Here is a 14,675-nt window from a genome sequence, read left to right as displayed (position 1 = left end):
TAAACGCAATTTAACAGAATTAATCCGTGGCACTGTGTGATTTTGCAGCAGGCAGGAGTGGGAACTTATTAGTTTAAATTGGCATCATTGTCAGTATAGACATTGTGGGCTAAAGGGTCTGTTCCTCTGCTGTACTGTTCTATGTTATATGTACGGTTCTGGATTTTAGCGAGAATGAAAAGTTTCAGTGAATGTGTCCAATATTACTGATATAGTAACATTGGACGTAGTACAGAAGAGATTCACCAGGCTTATTCCTGGGATGCAGCCACGTCCTTTAAAACTCTGTGCAGTCCAATGGCTTCAGGCGACTTGTCTGCCTTTAGACCCCTCAGTTTTGCCATTATAATTGCCCTTATTTAAATTGAAGATGCTGGTTATGATCCTGTGGTATTTATCCTCAAACTGCATTTGGAATTCTGTCTTATGGTCACTACCCCCTCAGTGATCTTTAACCACAAGATCTCTTATTGATCCACTGGATATTTTTAAGGTAGAGGTAGATTGTTTCTTGATAAGTAAGGAGAGAAGATTGGCAGGTGTAGGCAGAAATGTAGACCCTAGATTAAAATCTTACTAAATGACAGAACAGGCTAGAGGAACTGAATAGGCTTCTCCTGCTCCTGGTCTGTACATTTGTATGTTTTTTCATGATGGACAAACAGCGATAGGCTTAATAGCCACTTCCCTTGATGATTTATGCAATAACACTGAAGGGTGCAGAAAAACATCTTTGCTCTTTAGGGGAGTGAGCTTAATAGATCCTAATTTAAAACTGGAATTTTAATTGTTTTAATGCCTGCATTATACCCAAGTAATCAAAAGCAATATTTCCAGTTAATGAGGTAGAATTAATTTTTTGGTTCACTTCTGAGACCACTTCTGGACGCACAGCTCGATACTGTGTGTGTCTAACGTTACAAAGTTCTGCAAACCAATCTCCAGTGCAAAAGAGAAACCAAACTGTTCTCACAGCTCGATATTCTCTCACATATTAAGATAAAGTCTTGTTACGTAGATAAGCATTGCCATTTTGAACTAACCATTATTTTGTACATGAAGTATAGCGTAGTTTCTATTGCGTTTAGACAGACATGTGAACAGGCAGGGAACAGAGGAAAACAAACCATGTGCAGGCAGATGGGGTTAACTTAATTTGGCATTATGGTGTGCACATACATTGTGGGCTGAAGGGCCTGTTCCTGTGCTGTACATTTCTACGTTTGTGGAACAGGCTTGAGGGGTTGGATTGCTTAGTTCTGTTCTTTTGGTTTTCTGGGTTATAATAGGATTTCCACAGGATTTCTTGTACCTTTACAACATGCTTAACATCCAGGTATTAAAAACGGTACATAAATTAGGAAGTTATATTTCTATTACTCTCTGCTTCCTATCCTGAGTTTAATTGCTTTAACCATTCCCCTTTTATTTCATGAACCTCAGTCTTGCTAAGCAGCCTTCTAATGTGGCATTTTGTCACACGCAAGTACTCAAAGGCAACATCCACTGGATTCTCATCTGTTACCTCATTAGAAACCTCAAGCAACTTCAAGCACAATCCACCTTACACAAGTCTTTTCAGGGTTTCCTTTACTAACTTGAGCTTCTCCACAGCCGTGATTTTTTATTTCCCCAAGTACTGTTTCTAAAAGCTTCCCCACCTCTGAGGTTAACTGGACCGGCCTGTATTTGCTGAACAGATCTGTAAACCCTTTCTTGGACGAGACTGTTACGTTTACTGTTACTGTTCCTCTGACTCCTCCTCTGTGTGTATATTTTGGCAAGCTGTTCAAATATATCTACCCCACTTACCTTAGCAATCGAGGATACATCCTACCAGGATGTCGTGACATTTATTTTAAACATAAGCAGCCTTCTTAATACCAACTCCTTGTCAATCTTCACCTCCTCCGATATCTGTCCACCAAGAATTTGGTAACATCCTCTTCCTTGCGAAAGACTGATAGAAAGAAACACCACTCCTCTGATGACACACTTATAGGACTGCAGATATTGTATCCATGTTCAAAAATGTGGAGAGATAAAACTGATAATGGCAACCCTATCTTTTAATGTCAGTGATGTGAGAACTATACAGTAACACTTCCAATGAAAACAAAATAATTCTCATTTGAAGAATGCTGGTTAATGAGAGCCAGCCAGCATGATTAAGGGTAAATTATACCTGACTCTTCTGTCTGAGCAATTTGATGAAGTGACAAAAAGGGCTGAGAGTGTTTGACCCTCCAATTCACTGGTGGGAAGCAACCAAAGAGAACATAAAGAGGTTCATCATCCTCAAAGGTGTTCAGAAAGTAAGATGGAGTCAGAGGGAATTGCACCAACTCCAGACAGACTTGCAGCAACTTCTCCTTCTGCAATGGAGGGGAGTGGATGTGAGGGAGGAACTCCTAGAGGTGAAAAGCTGGCAAGCTGCGCTCTTTGCCTCGGAATCCTCCAAGCTCATCATCTGATCCAGGGTCCGCTTTGTGGAGCAGGATGAGACATGCTCACGCTTCTTCTTCCGAAAGGTTTACAGGGGAACTTTGTGATCCACAGCCTTAAGGAAGAGGACGGCTCAGTAACATCCTCACAGATAGACACATTGAGGATCTGCAGATCCTTCTATGACAAAGGCTATAGACAACACGGCCTCCCAGAACTTCCTCTCCTCTCTATCACAGAGGAATTAGACAATAGCAAGTCTGGACCTGTCACTGACCCTGGAGGAGTTGCTTGGTTCCATCTGTTCCCTTGGCATGAATAAAACTCCCGGAAGTGATAGCTTACCGGCAGAGTTGTACTTGGCTTTGTGGGATTGGCTGGGCCTGGACCTGCTGGAAGTGTGCAACACCGTGCTTCTGGCTGGCAGGCTCCATGAGGAAGGGCTTCATTACCCTTGTCAACAAGCAGAATGGGGAGAGGGAGGACATCAGAAATTGGAGATGCATTTCACTGTTGAATATGCCTGTCCAATGCTGTACCAGGGAGGAAAATCTCTGATAGCCTCGCGCCGCTGCTCAGGGATACCATCGCCTATGTGCAGGACAGAGGGGTGGATGCCTGCCTGATTAGCTTGGACCAGGATAAAGCCTATGACAGGATATCACACATGTACATGATGGACATGTTCTCCAAAATGGGTTTTGGGGAGGGAGTCAGAAATTGGATCCAACTGCTCTACACAGATATCTGTAGTGCAGTCCAAATCAATGGGTGGGAGACAAATAATTCCCCCACCAAGTCTGGAGTCAGGCAGGGTTGTCCATTCTCCCCTGTCATGTTTGTCTGCTGCATAGAACCTTTTGCCAAATCAATCAGGAAGGATGAGAGCATAAGAGGGGTGACATTGCCAGGCAGTGGAGGCACCCAAGTCAAAACCTCCCTGTACGTGGACAATGTTGCCATCTTCTGCCGGATCCACGGTCAGTTCGTGGATTGATCAGCATCTGTGATCAGTTCGAGTTGGCATCAGATGCCAGAGTCAACTCCAGGAAGAGCAAGGCCGTGCTGTTCAGTAACTGGCCCGACCGATCCAATGTCCTCTTCACCGTTAGGCCCGACTACCTGAAGCTGCTGGGATTTGGAGGGGCTGAGGCATGTAACAAGAATTAGCAGGAGTGGATTGGGATGGTCAAACAAAAATTGGGTCTGTGGAAATGTTCTCTGTCAATAACTGGGAAGAATTTGATTTTCAGGTATGATGTGCTCTCAGGGCTGCTGTGCTTGGTGCAGGTGTGGCCTGTTCCCTGCTCCTCTGTCTCGGTGATCACCCGGGATGTCTTCCAGTTTTTCTGGGAGTCCAAGATGGACCAAATCCGATAGGTCATGATGGACAAGTCCCTGGAGAATGGGGCAAATATGTACCCAACATTGCCCTCATCCTGATGACCATCTTTTTGTGTGGCTGTAGCAGCCAGTGTGTGGACCAAAGTATGTGGACACCAAGTGTCACTACTGAGGTTCTACTTGTCCCAGATGTTGCGGAGAATAGGCCTGGTCCCATTACCGCGCAACGTCCCAGTCAGCTGGACATTGTCACACTATCTGTCCTTTGTGGAAGAGTACTTCAAAGTAAACAACTTTTGAGCATACGTCCATCAGGCAGTGGTCAGCGTGGAATGTCCTGCAGATACTGCGGGACAGGGACTCCATGGATACTGTGGGGTGGTTCCCTGACCAAACTGTCCAAACCATATGGCAGACTGCCTCATCGCCAGATCTCACCAACAAGCACCAAGACCTCGGTTGGCGGTGAAAGTGGCCCTCCCAGTCAGATCCTTCCTGTACAGGTGACATATCATCTCCAATGCCAGCTGCACGGGGGGGGGGGGGGGGGGGGGGGGGGTGGTGGGCAGAAGAAACGGTCACCCATCTCTTTGCAGAGTGTGGATTTGCAAAGAGGGTGTGGAGACAGATGGAAGGGTCCATGTCCCGGTTCATCCCCAGCAGCTGCGTAACAGAGGACTCTCTGATCTATGGGCTGTTCCCGGGGACACACACTGAGACATACATCAAGTGCTGCTGGAAGGTCATCAACTCGGTGAAAGGTGCCCTTTGCTTTGCCTGAAACTTGTTGGTCTTCCAGCACAGCAAGATGTCCATCAAGGAATGCTGTCGACTGGCACAGTCCAGGCTGCAGGAGTACGTGCTGAGGGACCCACTGAAGCTCGGTGCAGCCAATGCTAAGGCTCTGTTGGGAAGGACATGGAGGTGCTGAGTTGGGTGGGGAAGTCCCTCAAACAATGAGAGGGTGTATCACCCCAGGGGGCCATATGAGTGGTAATGGTGCTCTGGTTTTAAAAAATAAGTTAATACTACTGAATGTAGTGACCATGAATGTAAAAGTTTTGCACTGTTTCTTCTTTTGTATATACTTTTTATTAGGAATAAATTTTATTTTTGAAATACAAAAGAAAATTTAGACCAACAAAAGAAAATTTATACAACAAAAGTAAGGTGCTTTGTTTTTAAATTCCTAACGTGAGGTCTTAGGGCTGGGAGCCTGTCTGTTTATACTTTATAGTGTCCAGTGTGGAAATCTGCATCAGTTATCACAAACAAGCAGATGGTGAGGGCATGAACTTTCATCATTAGACCTGCAGAAAACAACAGTAAGAATCAAGTCGCCTTCTGCAACGGTTTGGGCCTTTAGTGAAACCAGTTCGAGTTTATTGTCATATGCACAAGTACATGTATGCACAGGTGCAATGAAAAACTTGCAGCAGCATCACAGGCACATAGCATCATATAAGCAGCATTCACAAGAAAAACATAAATTAAACATAAGTTATACACGTTTTTTACAATTAAGAACACAATTAGAACAAAAAGAACAACTTCCATTTTAGTGTAATGTGATCAAAGTGGGGCATAGTGTTGCTAAACTGTAGTGGTTAGGTTTTTTGCTGGTTGGTTCAATGAAGGTTGAAGGTTGAAAGGAAGCAGCTGTTCTTGAACCTGGTGGTGTGGGACCATGCTTCTGTACCTCCTCCCCAATGGTAGCTGCAAGAAGATGGCATAGTCCAGATGGTGGGGATCTTTGATGATGGAACCAAGAACAGGAAGAAAAATAAAATCTAAAGATTCAAAGGAATTGATCCTAAAATGTTGCAATAATTTGTGGGTTAGGGTTAATTTGCAAATTGAGCATTTTTAATTTACAATTAGGACTATTCAGCATTCACACAGTGCATTGGATTATAATCACCACAGTCAGCTCCAATTTGATAAATTTCTTTGGCTTGAACCAGTCACTTGTAAAGATTTTAATCTCCTGAATACAAGAATTTATTCTCTGGCCTCATAAAACCATGTATTAAATCCCATTTCATGGAAAATGCTAGGGGATTGGTCAACATTAGATGCCTTAATATTAACAGCCTGCTTATGTTAGCAGAAAAGATTTATCAATTAACCTGACGTTGTGTTGAAGGATTGAGGGTCAAGTCTATGAGAAGGGTATCAATTATAAAATTCTGCTCCCAACTATTATGCAAATTTCCTGCTGTCTTGTATTACCTTTGTAATGTGGAGGGATATTTAAATATTTTTTAAAAATATCTTCATATAAGGGGTGTGGACTGCACAGGCTGAGCTAGCATTTAATTGCCCATCCCTGGTTGCCCCGGAGAAGGTGGTGGTGAGCTGCCTTTTTGAGCTGCTGCAGTCCTTGAGGTATGAGTATATCCACAATGTTGTTAGGCATTGTCCAGCACTTTGAGCCAGCGATGGTGAAGGAACAGCAATATATTTCCAGGTCAGGCCAGTGTGTGGCTTGGAGGACAACTTCCAAGTGGTGGTTTTCCCATGTATTTGCCACCCTTGCCCTTCTAGCTGGTGGAGGTCATGGGTTTGGAAGGTGGTGTCCAAGGAGTCCTGGTGAGTTGCTGAAGTACATCCTGTAGATGGTACAAACTGCTGCCACTGTGTGTTGGTGGTGGGATGAGTGAATGGTTTTGGATGGGGTACCTATCAAGCGTCCTGTATGGTATCGAGCTTCTTGAGTGTTGCTGAAGCTGCACTCACCCAGGCAAGTGGACAATATTCCGTCACACTCCTGACTGAGCCTTGTAGATGGTGGACAGGCTTTGGGGAGTTGGGAGGTGAGAAATTGGTTTTATTATTGTCACATATACTGAGATACAGTGAAAAACTTTGCATGCCATCCAAACAGATCATTCCATATATAAGTACCTCGAGGTAGTACAAAAGGAAAAACAATAACAGAATGCAGAATATAGTGTTACAGTTACAGAGAAAGTGCAGTGCAGGTAGACAAATAAAATGTAAGGGCTGTGACGAAGTAGATTGCTACAGGATTCTTAATTTTTAATCCCATTATTTATTTATTTTTTATTTACTGCGTGGTAACAGGCCCTTTCAACCCAACGAGTCCACACCTCCCATTTTAAACCCCAAATTAACCTACCCGTACATCTTCTACCTCGCCTCTCATCTGCCCTTGAAGCCACATTGTGTGTATGGCTACTCCATTTTGGCTTTTTTCAGTTTTAAGATGGAGAATGGGGCAGACTGTTGTCCAACCCTTAACTGAGAATGATACTTTAGAGTTTAATAGAATTCTATTGCTACTCCATATTGTGATGGATGCGTTTTGTGGATGATGTGGTTTTGACCTGATTCTCTTAACCGAATGGAGGAGGGATTGCTCAATTGCTTGTGTGTGTGTCAGCTGTTTGGGGCAGGCTGCAGAGAAACATTTAGCAGGCTCAATTTGCTCTGATTCACCAGCTCAAGTGAACAGCCTGTCAAGGTTAATGGAGAAATGGAAACACATGGTAATGTAGAGAGAAGTGGTAATTTAGATACATATTAGCTGAGGATTAGGAGGTAGAAAGAAGTAGTGCACAAAGGCTATTCTGACTGGAGGAGGGTATGTAAAAGAGTCTCAAGGAACATTGCTTTGCTTGTTATGTACAAGTGAGGTGGACTTTGGTAAAGGGAATATAGTTCCACTGATTGTGGATGATATGAGCTCTGACGTTGTAGTAATTATTGAGGAGGATAGTAGTGGACTTCAGGAATCCACCGATGAAATGGGCAGACACATGACAGATGCAATCTAATGACATGTTGCATGGAGATGACCAGCACTCATAGATTGAAAGTAATTTGCAAAAGATCCAGAGCGGGAAATGGTGAAGTTTCTTCACTCAATGCACTCCAGATCTTAACCTTCTATCTAAAGCAGTGCAGAATTACATTCCAAAGAGGCCTTCAGAAGGTTATTGTACAATTACTTAAAGAAGACTAATTTGTGAGGAAAGTTGGGAGGAAGAATTAGATACAAGGGGTCTTCCGTGGAGCAGTAGACAGAATGTATTCTCGGGAGTCCAAGAAGTTACAGCTGGACCTTTCTGCTGCAATGGCATGTCATTGGGAGTAGAAACTTAGAACCTTCTTCCCTCAAAAAAAAACTGCTGAGGCTCAAAATTTTGAAACAGAGATTGATTGGCTTCTGTTGGGGGCCGGTACTGAAGAATATGCTACCCAGGTGGATACAAGAAAAGATATAGATCAGCTATGGTTCTGTTTAGTGGTGGCTCAAGTTTGAGGGGTTAAATGGCCTTCTGTTGTTCCTTTGTTCCATTTTATGCTTCAGTGTTTGAATGAACAAGGTCACTTTACAGGTAGTCATTCAATAATGGCAGGTTGTTGAGGTTGGTCCATTTAACCTCATGGCTTTGAAACCGCCATTGGCAGGATTAAGACTCAGTAAAGTTGCTTTTGAAAGACTTCTGACTGTACTTCTCTGGTTCTTGCTTATTGCTGTCCTCTAAAATAATTGGTGAAGATATTTTTCTTTGGCATTTCCAGGATGACTACCCTCTGGCAAGTCTCCCATTGTTGGGTTACTCGGTGAGCATGCCTTCCGACCATGACCACATCCACAAAGATTACGTCTTTAAGCTGCAGTTCAAATCTCACGTCTATTTCTTCAGAGCAGAAAGCGAGTACACTTTTGAAAGGTAAGGTTCAGTCTTTGCATCAGAGTGTAAGAACACGGTGCAAGTTTTAGTTTGAATTCCACAGCCAATGTTACAGTATTTCAGTCAAGGTTATAGTTGTCACGTTGTGTTCTACCCAGACACTGCTTAAAGACAGATGCACCTCCTGCCAGCCCCCCCACACTCCCCAATGGTACATCATGTACCTGGATCGATGCCAGGGCGATCTGAACCAGATGCCAAACTAACCTGCAGGAATCGGTTGGCTCATTTTATGTGACTTGCTTATTCCAAGCAAATTCATGGTCATTTTTTATAGAATCATAGAGGCAGCCCTTCGGCCCAACAGGTCCATACCAGCCATTTGCACTAATCCAACATTAATCCTATTTTTTAATCTCCCCACATTCTCATCAACTCCTGCAGATCCTACCCCTCACCTACACACTGGGGACAATTCACAGCAGCCAATTAACCTTCCAACCTGCACGTCATAGATCATTCGGGCAGTACAGCACAGGAGCAGACCCCTCTGCCCACAATGTTGTGCCGAACTAATTAAGGTAATGATGCCTAATTACACCAATCCCTTCTGCATACACATGATCCATATCCCTCCATTCTCTGCATATTCATCTGCCTTTCTAAGAACTTCTAAAATGACTCTATTGTATCTGCCTCCACCGCCACCCCTTGCAGCACATTCCAGGCATCCACCACTCTCTGTGTACATGTCTTTGGGATGTTGGAGGAAACCAGAACACCCAGGGGAAATCCACACAGTCACAAAAACATACAAACTCCACACAGACAGCACCTAAGGTCAGGATTGAACCTGGGCCTCTGGTGCTATGAGGCAGCGGCTCTACTAGGTAGCATCTTGTTGTTCCTGTACTTTCACTGATAGTATGATGCATCCTTTTACTGAATTAATCAGGTTTCAATTCCTTTGCTTTCTATCTATGCAAAGTGGATATTTGTCACATTGCTGTTTTACCCAGGAGCTTCATCCAGGTGCCTGGTATGGCTGACAGAAATCAGGGGTTGCCTAGAAAATGAGCTTGCATGTATTTTGTGGGCTAGAGGCTGAAGGAGGTTGCGGGGATTGAAAGAGGTGAGGAAATATAGTCATTTGCACAGAAGGATGAGAATTTTTAAAAACAAGGCATTGGGAAATTGGAGGCCATTGTTGGTCAGGAAGCACAATGGTGATGTGAGAATGGGGCCCATGAACAGTAGGTTACAAGCACCCTGCTCACCATTCCATGAGAATGGCCAACAATGTTCAATGGCCAACAGAAGTTTCTGTATTGGCTGCAGAACAAAATACTTTGGGTGTCTTCCCGATAGTTGAGTCTTCAAGGAGTGGGAATGGTAATTTTTATTATTGTCACATCTACCAAGATACAGTGAAAAACTTTGTTTTGCATGCCATCCATACAGATCATTTCACAACATAAAGTACATTGAGGTAGTACAAAGGAAAAGCAATAACAGAACACAGAATATAATGTTACAGTTACAGAAAAAGTGTAGTGCAGGCAGACAATAAGGTGGAAGGCTATGATGAGGTAGATTGTGAGGTCAAGAGTTCATTTTTATCATATGCAAAGTCCATTTGCCTGAAAGCACGTACCACCAGGCTCAAGGACTGCTTCTACCCCAGTGTTAATGAGAACATTGAACCGTTCCCTACTATGATAAGATGGACTCTTGACCTCACAATCTACCTCAATATGACCTTGCACCTTATTGTCTACCTGCACTGCACTTTCTTTGTAGCTGTTATGCTTTATTCTGCATTCTGTTATTGTTTTACCTCGTACTACCTTCATGCACTGTATAATGAATTGATCTGTATGAATGGTGTGCAAGACACGTTTTTCACTGTACTTTGGTGTATGTGACAATAATAAACCAATTCCATTTCTAACAGTGGAATAGAAGCTGTCCTTGAGCCTGATGGTGCATGTTTTCAAGCTTTTAGATCTCCTGGCCAATGGGAGGGGGAGAGAAGAGAGAATGACTGGGGTAGGAGACATCTTTGATTATGTTGGCTGCTTTTCCAAGGCAGCGGGATGCGTAGACAAAGTCCATAGAGGGGAGGCTGGGTTTTGTGATGAACTGGGCTGTGTCCACAACTCTCTGCAGTTTGGTATTGGTTTAGTATTGTCACTTGTACTGAGGTACAGTGAAAAACTTGTCTTGAATAGCATTCATACAGATCAATTCACCACACAGTGCATTGAGATAGTACAGGGTAAAAACAATAACAGGATACAGAGTAAAGTGTCACAGCTACAGAGGAAGTGCAATGCAGGTAGACAATAAAGTGCAAGGTCAAACAAGGTAGATTGAGGTCAAGAGTCCATCTCATCGTATAAGAGAACCGTTCAATAGTCTTATCACTGTGGGATAGAAGCTGTCCTTGAGCCTGGTGGTATGTGCCCTCAGGCTCCTGTATCTTCTACTTGATGGAAGATTAGAGAAGAGAGAATGACCCAGGTGGGTGGGGCCTTTGATTATGCTGGCTGCTTCACCAAGGCAGCGAGAGGTAAAGACAGAGTCCAAGGAGGGAAGGCTGGCTTCCATGATGTGCTGGGCTGTGTCCACAACTCTCTGCAGTTTCTTGCGGTCCTGGGCAGAGCAGTTGCCATACCAAGTCATGATGCATCCAGATAGGATGCTTTCTATGGTACATCAATAAAAGTTGGCGAGTGTCAAAGGGGACATGCTAAATTTCTTTAGCCTCCTGAGGAAGTAAAGGCACTGGTGAGCTTTCTTGGCCGTGGCATCTACGTGGTTGGACCAGGACAGGCTATTGGTGATGTTTACTCCAAGGAACTTGAAGCTCTCAACCCTCTCGACCTCAGCGCCATTGACGTAGACAGGTGCACGTACACCACCCCCTTTCCTGAGGTCAATGACCAGCTCTTTTGTTTTGCTGACATTGAGGGAAAGGTTGTTGTCATGACACCATGTCACTAAGCTCTCTATCTCCTTCCTGTACTCCGACTCATCATTATTTGAGATACAGCTTACTACAGTGGTATAATTTGCAAACTTGTAGATGGAGTTAGAGCAGAATTTGGCCACGCAGTCGTGAGTGTATAGGGAGTAGAGTAGAGGGTTGAGGACGCAGCCTTGTGGGACACCAGTGTTGAGAATAATTGTGCTGGAGGTGTTGCTGCCTATCCTCACTGATTACCGTCTGTTGGTCAGAAAGTCAAGGATCCAGTTGCAGAGGGAGGTGTTGAGTCCCAGTTCTCGGAGTTTGGTGATGCGTTTGCTTGGGATTATAGTATTGAAGGCGGAGCTGTAGTCAATAATCAATAATCTAATGTAGGTGTCTTTTTCTTGAAGTCTTGGGCAGAGCAGTTGTCAAATCAAGCCATGATGCATTCAGAGAGGACGCTTTAGAATTTAGGAATTGAGAATTTCTTTAGACTTTGAGAACAACTTTAGAATCGAGGAATGGAGGTGTGTAGATGTAAACCACAGAAACTGCTCCATCTACTTTGCAGATACATGTTTTGGACATTATTCACTGACAAGGCAACAACTCCTTCCAAGCCTTCAGACCCAAAAAATTCAAGGAATTAGTCACTGAATATGAACAATAAATGCATGCTGGACTGAGCTTCCTGGGTTTTGAGGTCTGGGTTATGGGGATAAAGAGTTCTGATGAACCACTTGTTCTCACTGATGTTCTATCAGTTCTGACGTGTGTGTATTGTGCTACCTACTAACTACTGAACTTTGTTTCCTTTCACTAGATGGATGGAAGTTATCAAAAGTGCAACCAGTTCACCGGGACGGATGATTCATCGTGGCCAGAAGGACACTTGAATTGGGATGAAAGATTCTGAGTGCTGCCCTCTAAAACCTGCAGATTTCTGTAGGATAATTTAATACCAGGAGAGCTTCAAATTGAGAAAGTGAGAGCTGGATTCAAGATCCACAGAGAAACAATCTACCCTGATTACAATGCACCTCAAGTTGAACTGACACAACACGGACATGCTGCTGTCAAGAATGAGCCTGGTCACTCTTCAGAAAACAACTCCAATGTCTTAGTGTATCAATGGATGAGTCATTGTGAGGTGGGATGGGTTTAGACCTAGAGTTTAAAGATTGCTTTTCAGATGAAAACAATTACATTCCTGCTGTTTAAAGGTTAACTGTTGTTTTCTCCAGGGAGTCCTGACACATCATTTATCAAACACCAAAGGAATTGCTTCCCATACAATAAAAAAAACCATAAGAGCACATCTGGTGTGGTACACAGTGACTTTATTATACAACTGGCCCATGACAGAAGAAACTCCAGAACTCATCTAGGAATGGGCATGTTATCTCTTTGTTCTATCTTGTCTGTTATGTGGTGACTTGATCTTACTATACAATATTTGCAACACAACTAATTTGTTATATGGTGTTGTGATGTAGATCAGACTGACGGTCAACAATGACATTGTGATCTGAATAACTTACTGATTATAGTCATGGTGCCTTTAGATCCAACTGGTCTGGGACACACTGACATCTGGACTGGACCAGTCTGGGACTCACTGACACTTGGATTGGTCTGGGACACCGTGACACTTGGACAGGACCGGTCTGGGACACACTGACACTTGGACCGGACAGGTCTGTTCTTCACTGTCAATTATGTCATCTGCCAACTTACTAACTGTGCCTTGTACATGTAGATCCAAGTTGTTAATAACAACGACAGGGAATTCAAATTGTTGATATAGATGACAGAGAGGCCCGATGTCTGCACGGTCAGTGGTGTTGGCTGAGAGAGGACAGAGAAGGATTGCTAATTGTGGCTCAGCTGTAAAAATGTAAGGATTGAATGGAAGCAAAGAAGGAGAGGGGGAGAAAAGAAAATTCAATAATGAAGCTGTTATACAAAACACTGCAGCAACAAAACACTGCAGATGATGGAAATCTAATGTAAAATTAGAGGTTGCAGGAAGTACTGGGCTGATCAGGAGGCATCTGTGGAGGGAGAAACACACAGTGAACGTTTCATGTGGAAATAGAAACAGGATGAGGCTACTCGGTCCCTTGTTCCTGCTCTACCATTCAATGAGATTGTGGCTGATCTTTTACCTCAGATCCACTTTCCTGCATTCTCCATTTTCCTTAATTTTCTTAATTGCTGAACATCTATCAATCCTTTTCTTGAAGCTGCTCGGTGCCTGAGGCTCCACGGCCCTGTCGGGTTGGGAATTCCAAAGATTCATCCTCTGGCTGAAGGAATTTCTCCTCATTCCTATCCTGTTATTTTGAGATGATGACCCCTGGTTCTCAACACCCAAGTCGAGGGAAACATCTTCCCCACATCTACCCTCTCAAGTTCCATAGTAATTTTGTACATTTTAATGAGATTACTTCTCACTTTTCTGAACACTGGAGAGTAAGGCTCAGTCTGCTTCATCTCTCTTCTTACCACAAACCCATCCACCCCAGGAGTTGATCTGATGAACCTTTGCCTCATTCCCTCCATTGTATAAGTATATTCTTCCTTGGCTAACGAGACAGCATTCCTGATGCAGCAACATATAATTGGAGCAAGGCATCTCTTGACTGCAAACTGTCTTGTAATAAAGGCCAACATATCATCTGCCTTTCCAATTGCTTGCTGCACCTTCAAATTAACTTTCAGTGATAACTTCCATCAGAACTGGGAAGGTTATTTGGAGTTGGAGATACAAGAGACTGCAGATGCTGGAATCTGAACGACACACAATCTGCTGGAGGAACACAGCAGCTTGAGCAGCATCTGTGGGGGGTGAAAGGAATTGTCTATGTTTCAGATCAAAATCCTGCAGCAGGACTAAGAATGGAGAGGGGAGAAGGCAAGTATAAAAAAACAAAGGTTGGGGGAATGGTGAGGATAGAGGCCAGAGGTGATTGGTGGACCGAAGAGGGGTGAAGGATGACAGGCAGGTCGATCATGGTAGGGGAGAGGAGGGGAGGTGGAATTGGGAGACAGAGGCAGGTGGATGATAGATGGAGGCAGACAAAAAACAGAGAGGCAGATAGAGTTGGGTGGTGGAGGGGAGGGTGAGGGTTGGAGACAGCTGCTGGAGGGAGATAAGCAGGAACACAAAGGGCTGCCAGAGCTGGAATCTGATAAGTAAAGGAACTGAGAATGGGAACCATTAGGAGAGAGGTGAAGGGCAGCTGGAA

The 14,675-nt window shown here is 43.8% G+C and overlaps 1 protein-coding gene across 4 annotated transcripts in view; it reads left to right on the top strand.

Moving 5' to 3' along the window:
• Positions 1–12,757, top strand: part of farp2 (FERM, RhoGEF and pleckstrin domain protein 2) — a 167,207-nt gene extending 154,450 nt beyond the window's left edge. For all 4 annotated transcript variants that reach the window (XR_007956466.1, XM_052017603.1, XM_052017602.1 and 1 more), the window contains 2 exons: positions 8,341–8,492; positions 12,248–12,757. Coding sequence is in view for 3 of the 4 variants with exons in the window: in XM_052017603.1 (XP_051873563.1) it covers positions 8,341–8,492; positions 12,248–12,320 (225 nt within the window). In the remaining variant the exon portion in view is untranslated. The remainder of the gene's footprint in view (positions 1–8,340; positions 8,493–12,247) is intronic.
• The last annotated feature ends 1,918 nt before the right edge of the window (positions 12,758–14,675 follow it).

Source organism: Pristis pectinata, chromosome 6 (genome assembly GCF_009764475.1).
Source record: "Pristis pectinata isolate sPriPec2 chromosome 6, sPriPec2.1.pri, whole genome shotgun sequence".
NCBI lineage: Eukaryota > Metazoa > Chordata > Chondrichthyes > Rhinopristiformes > Pristidae > Pristis > Pristis pectinata.
This window is presented reverse-complemented; position numbering and strand designations above follow the sequence as displayed.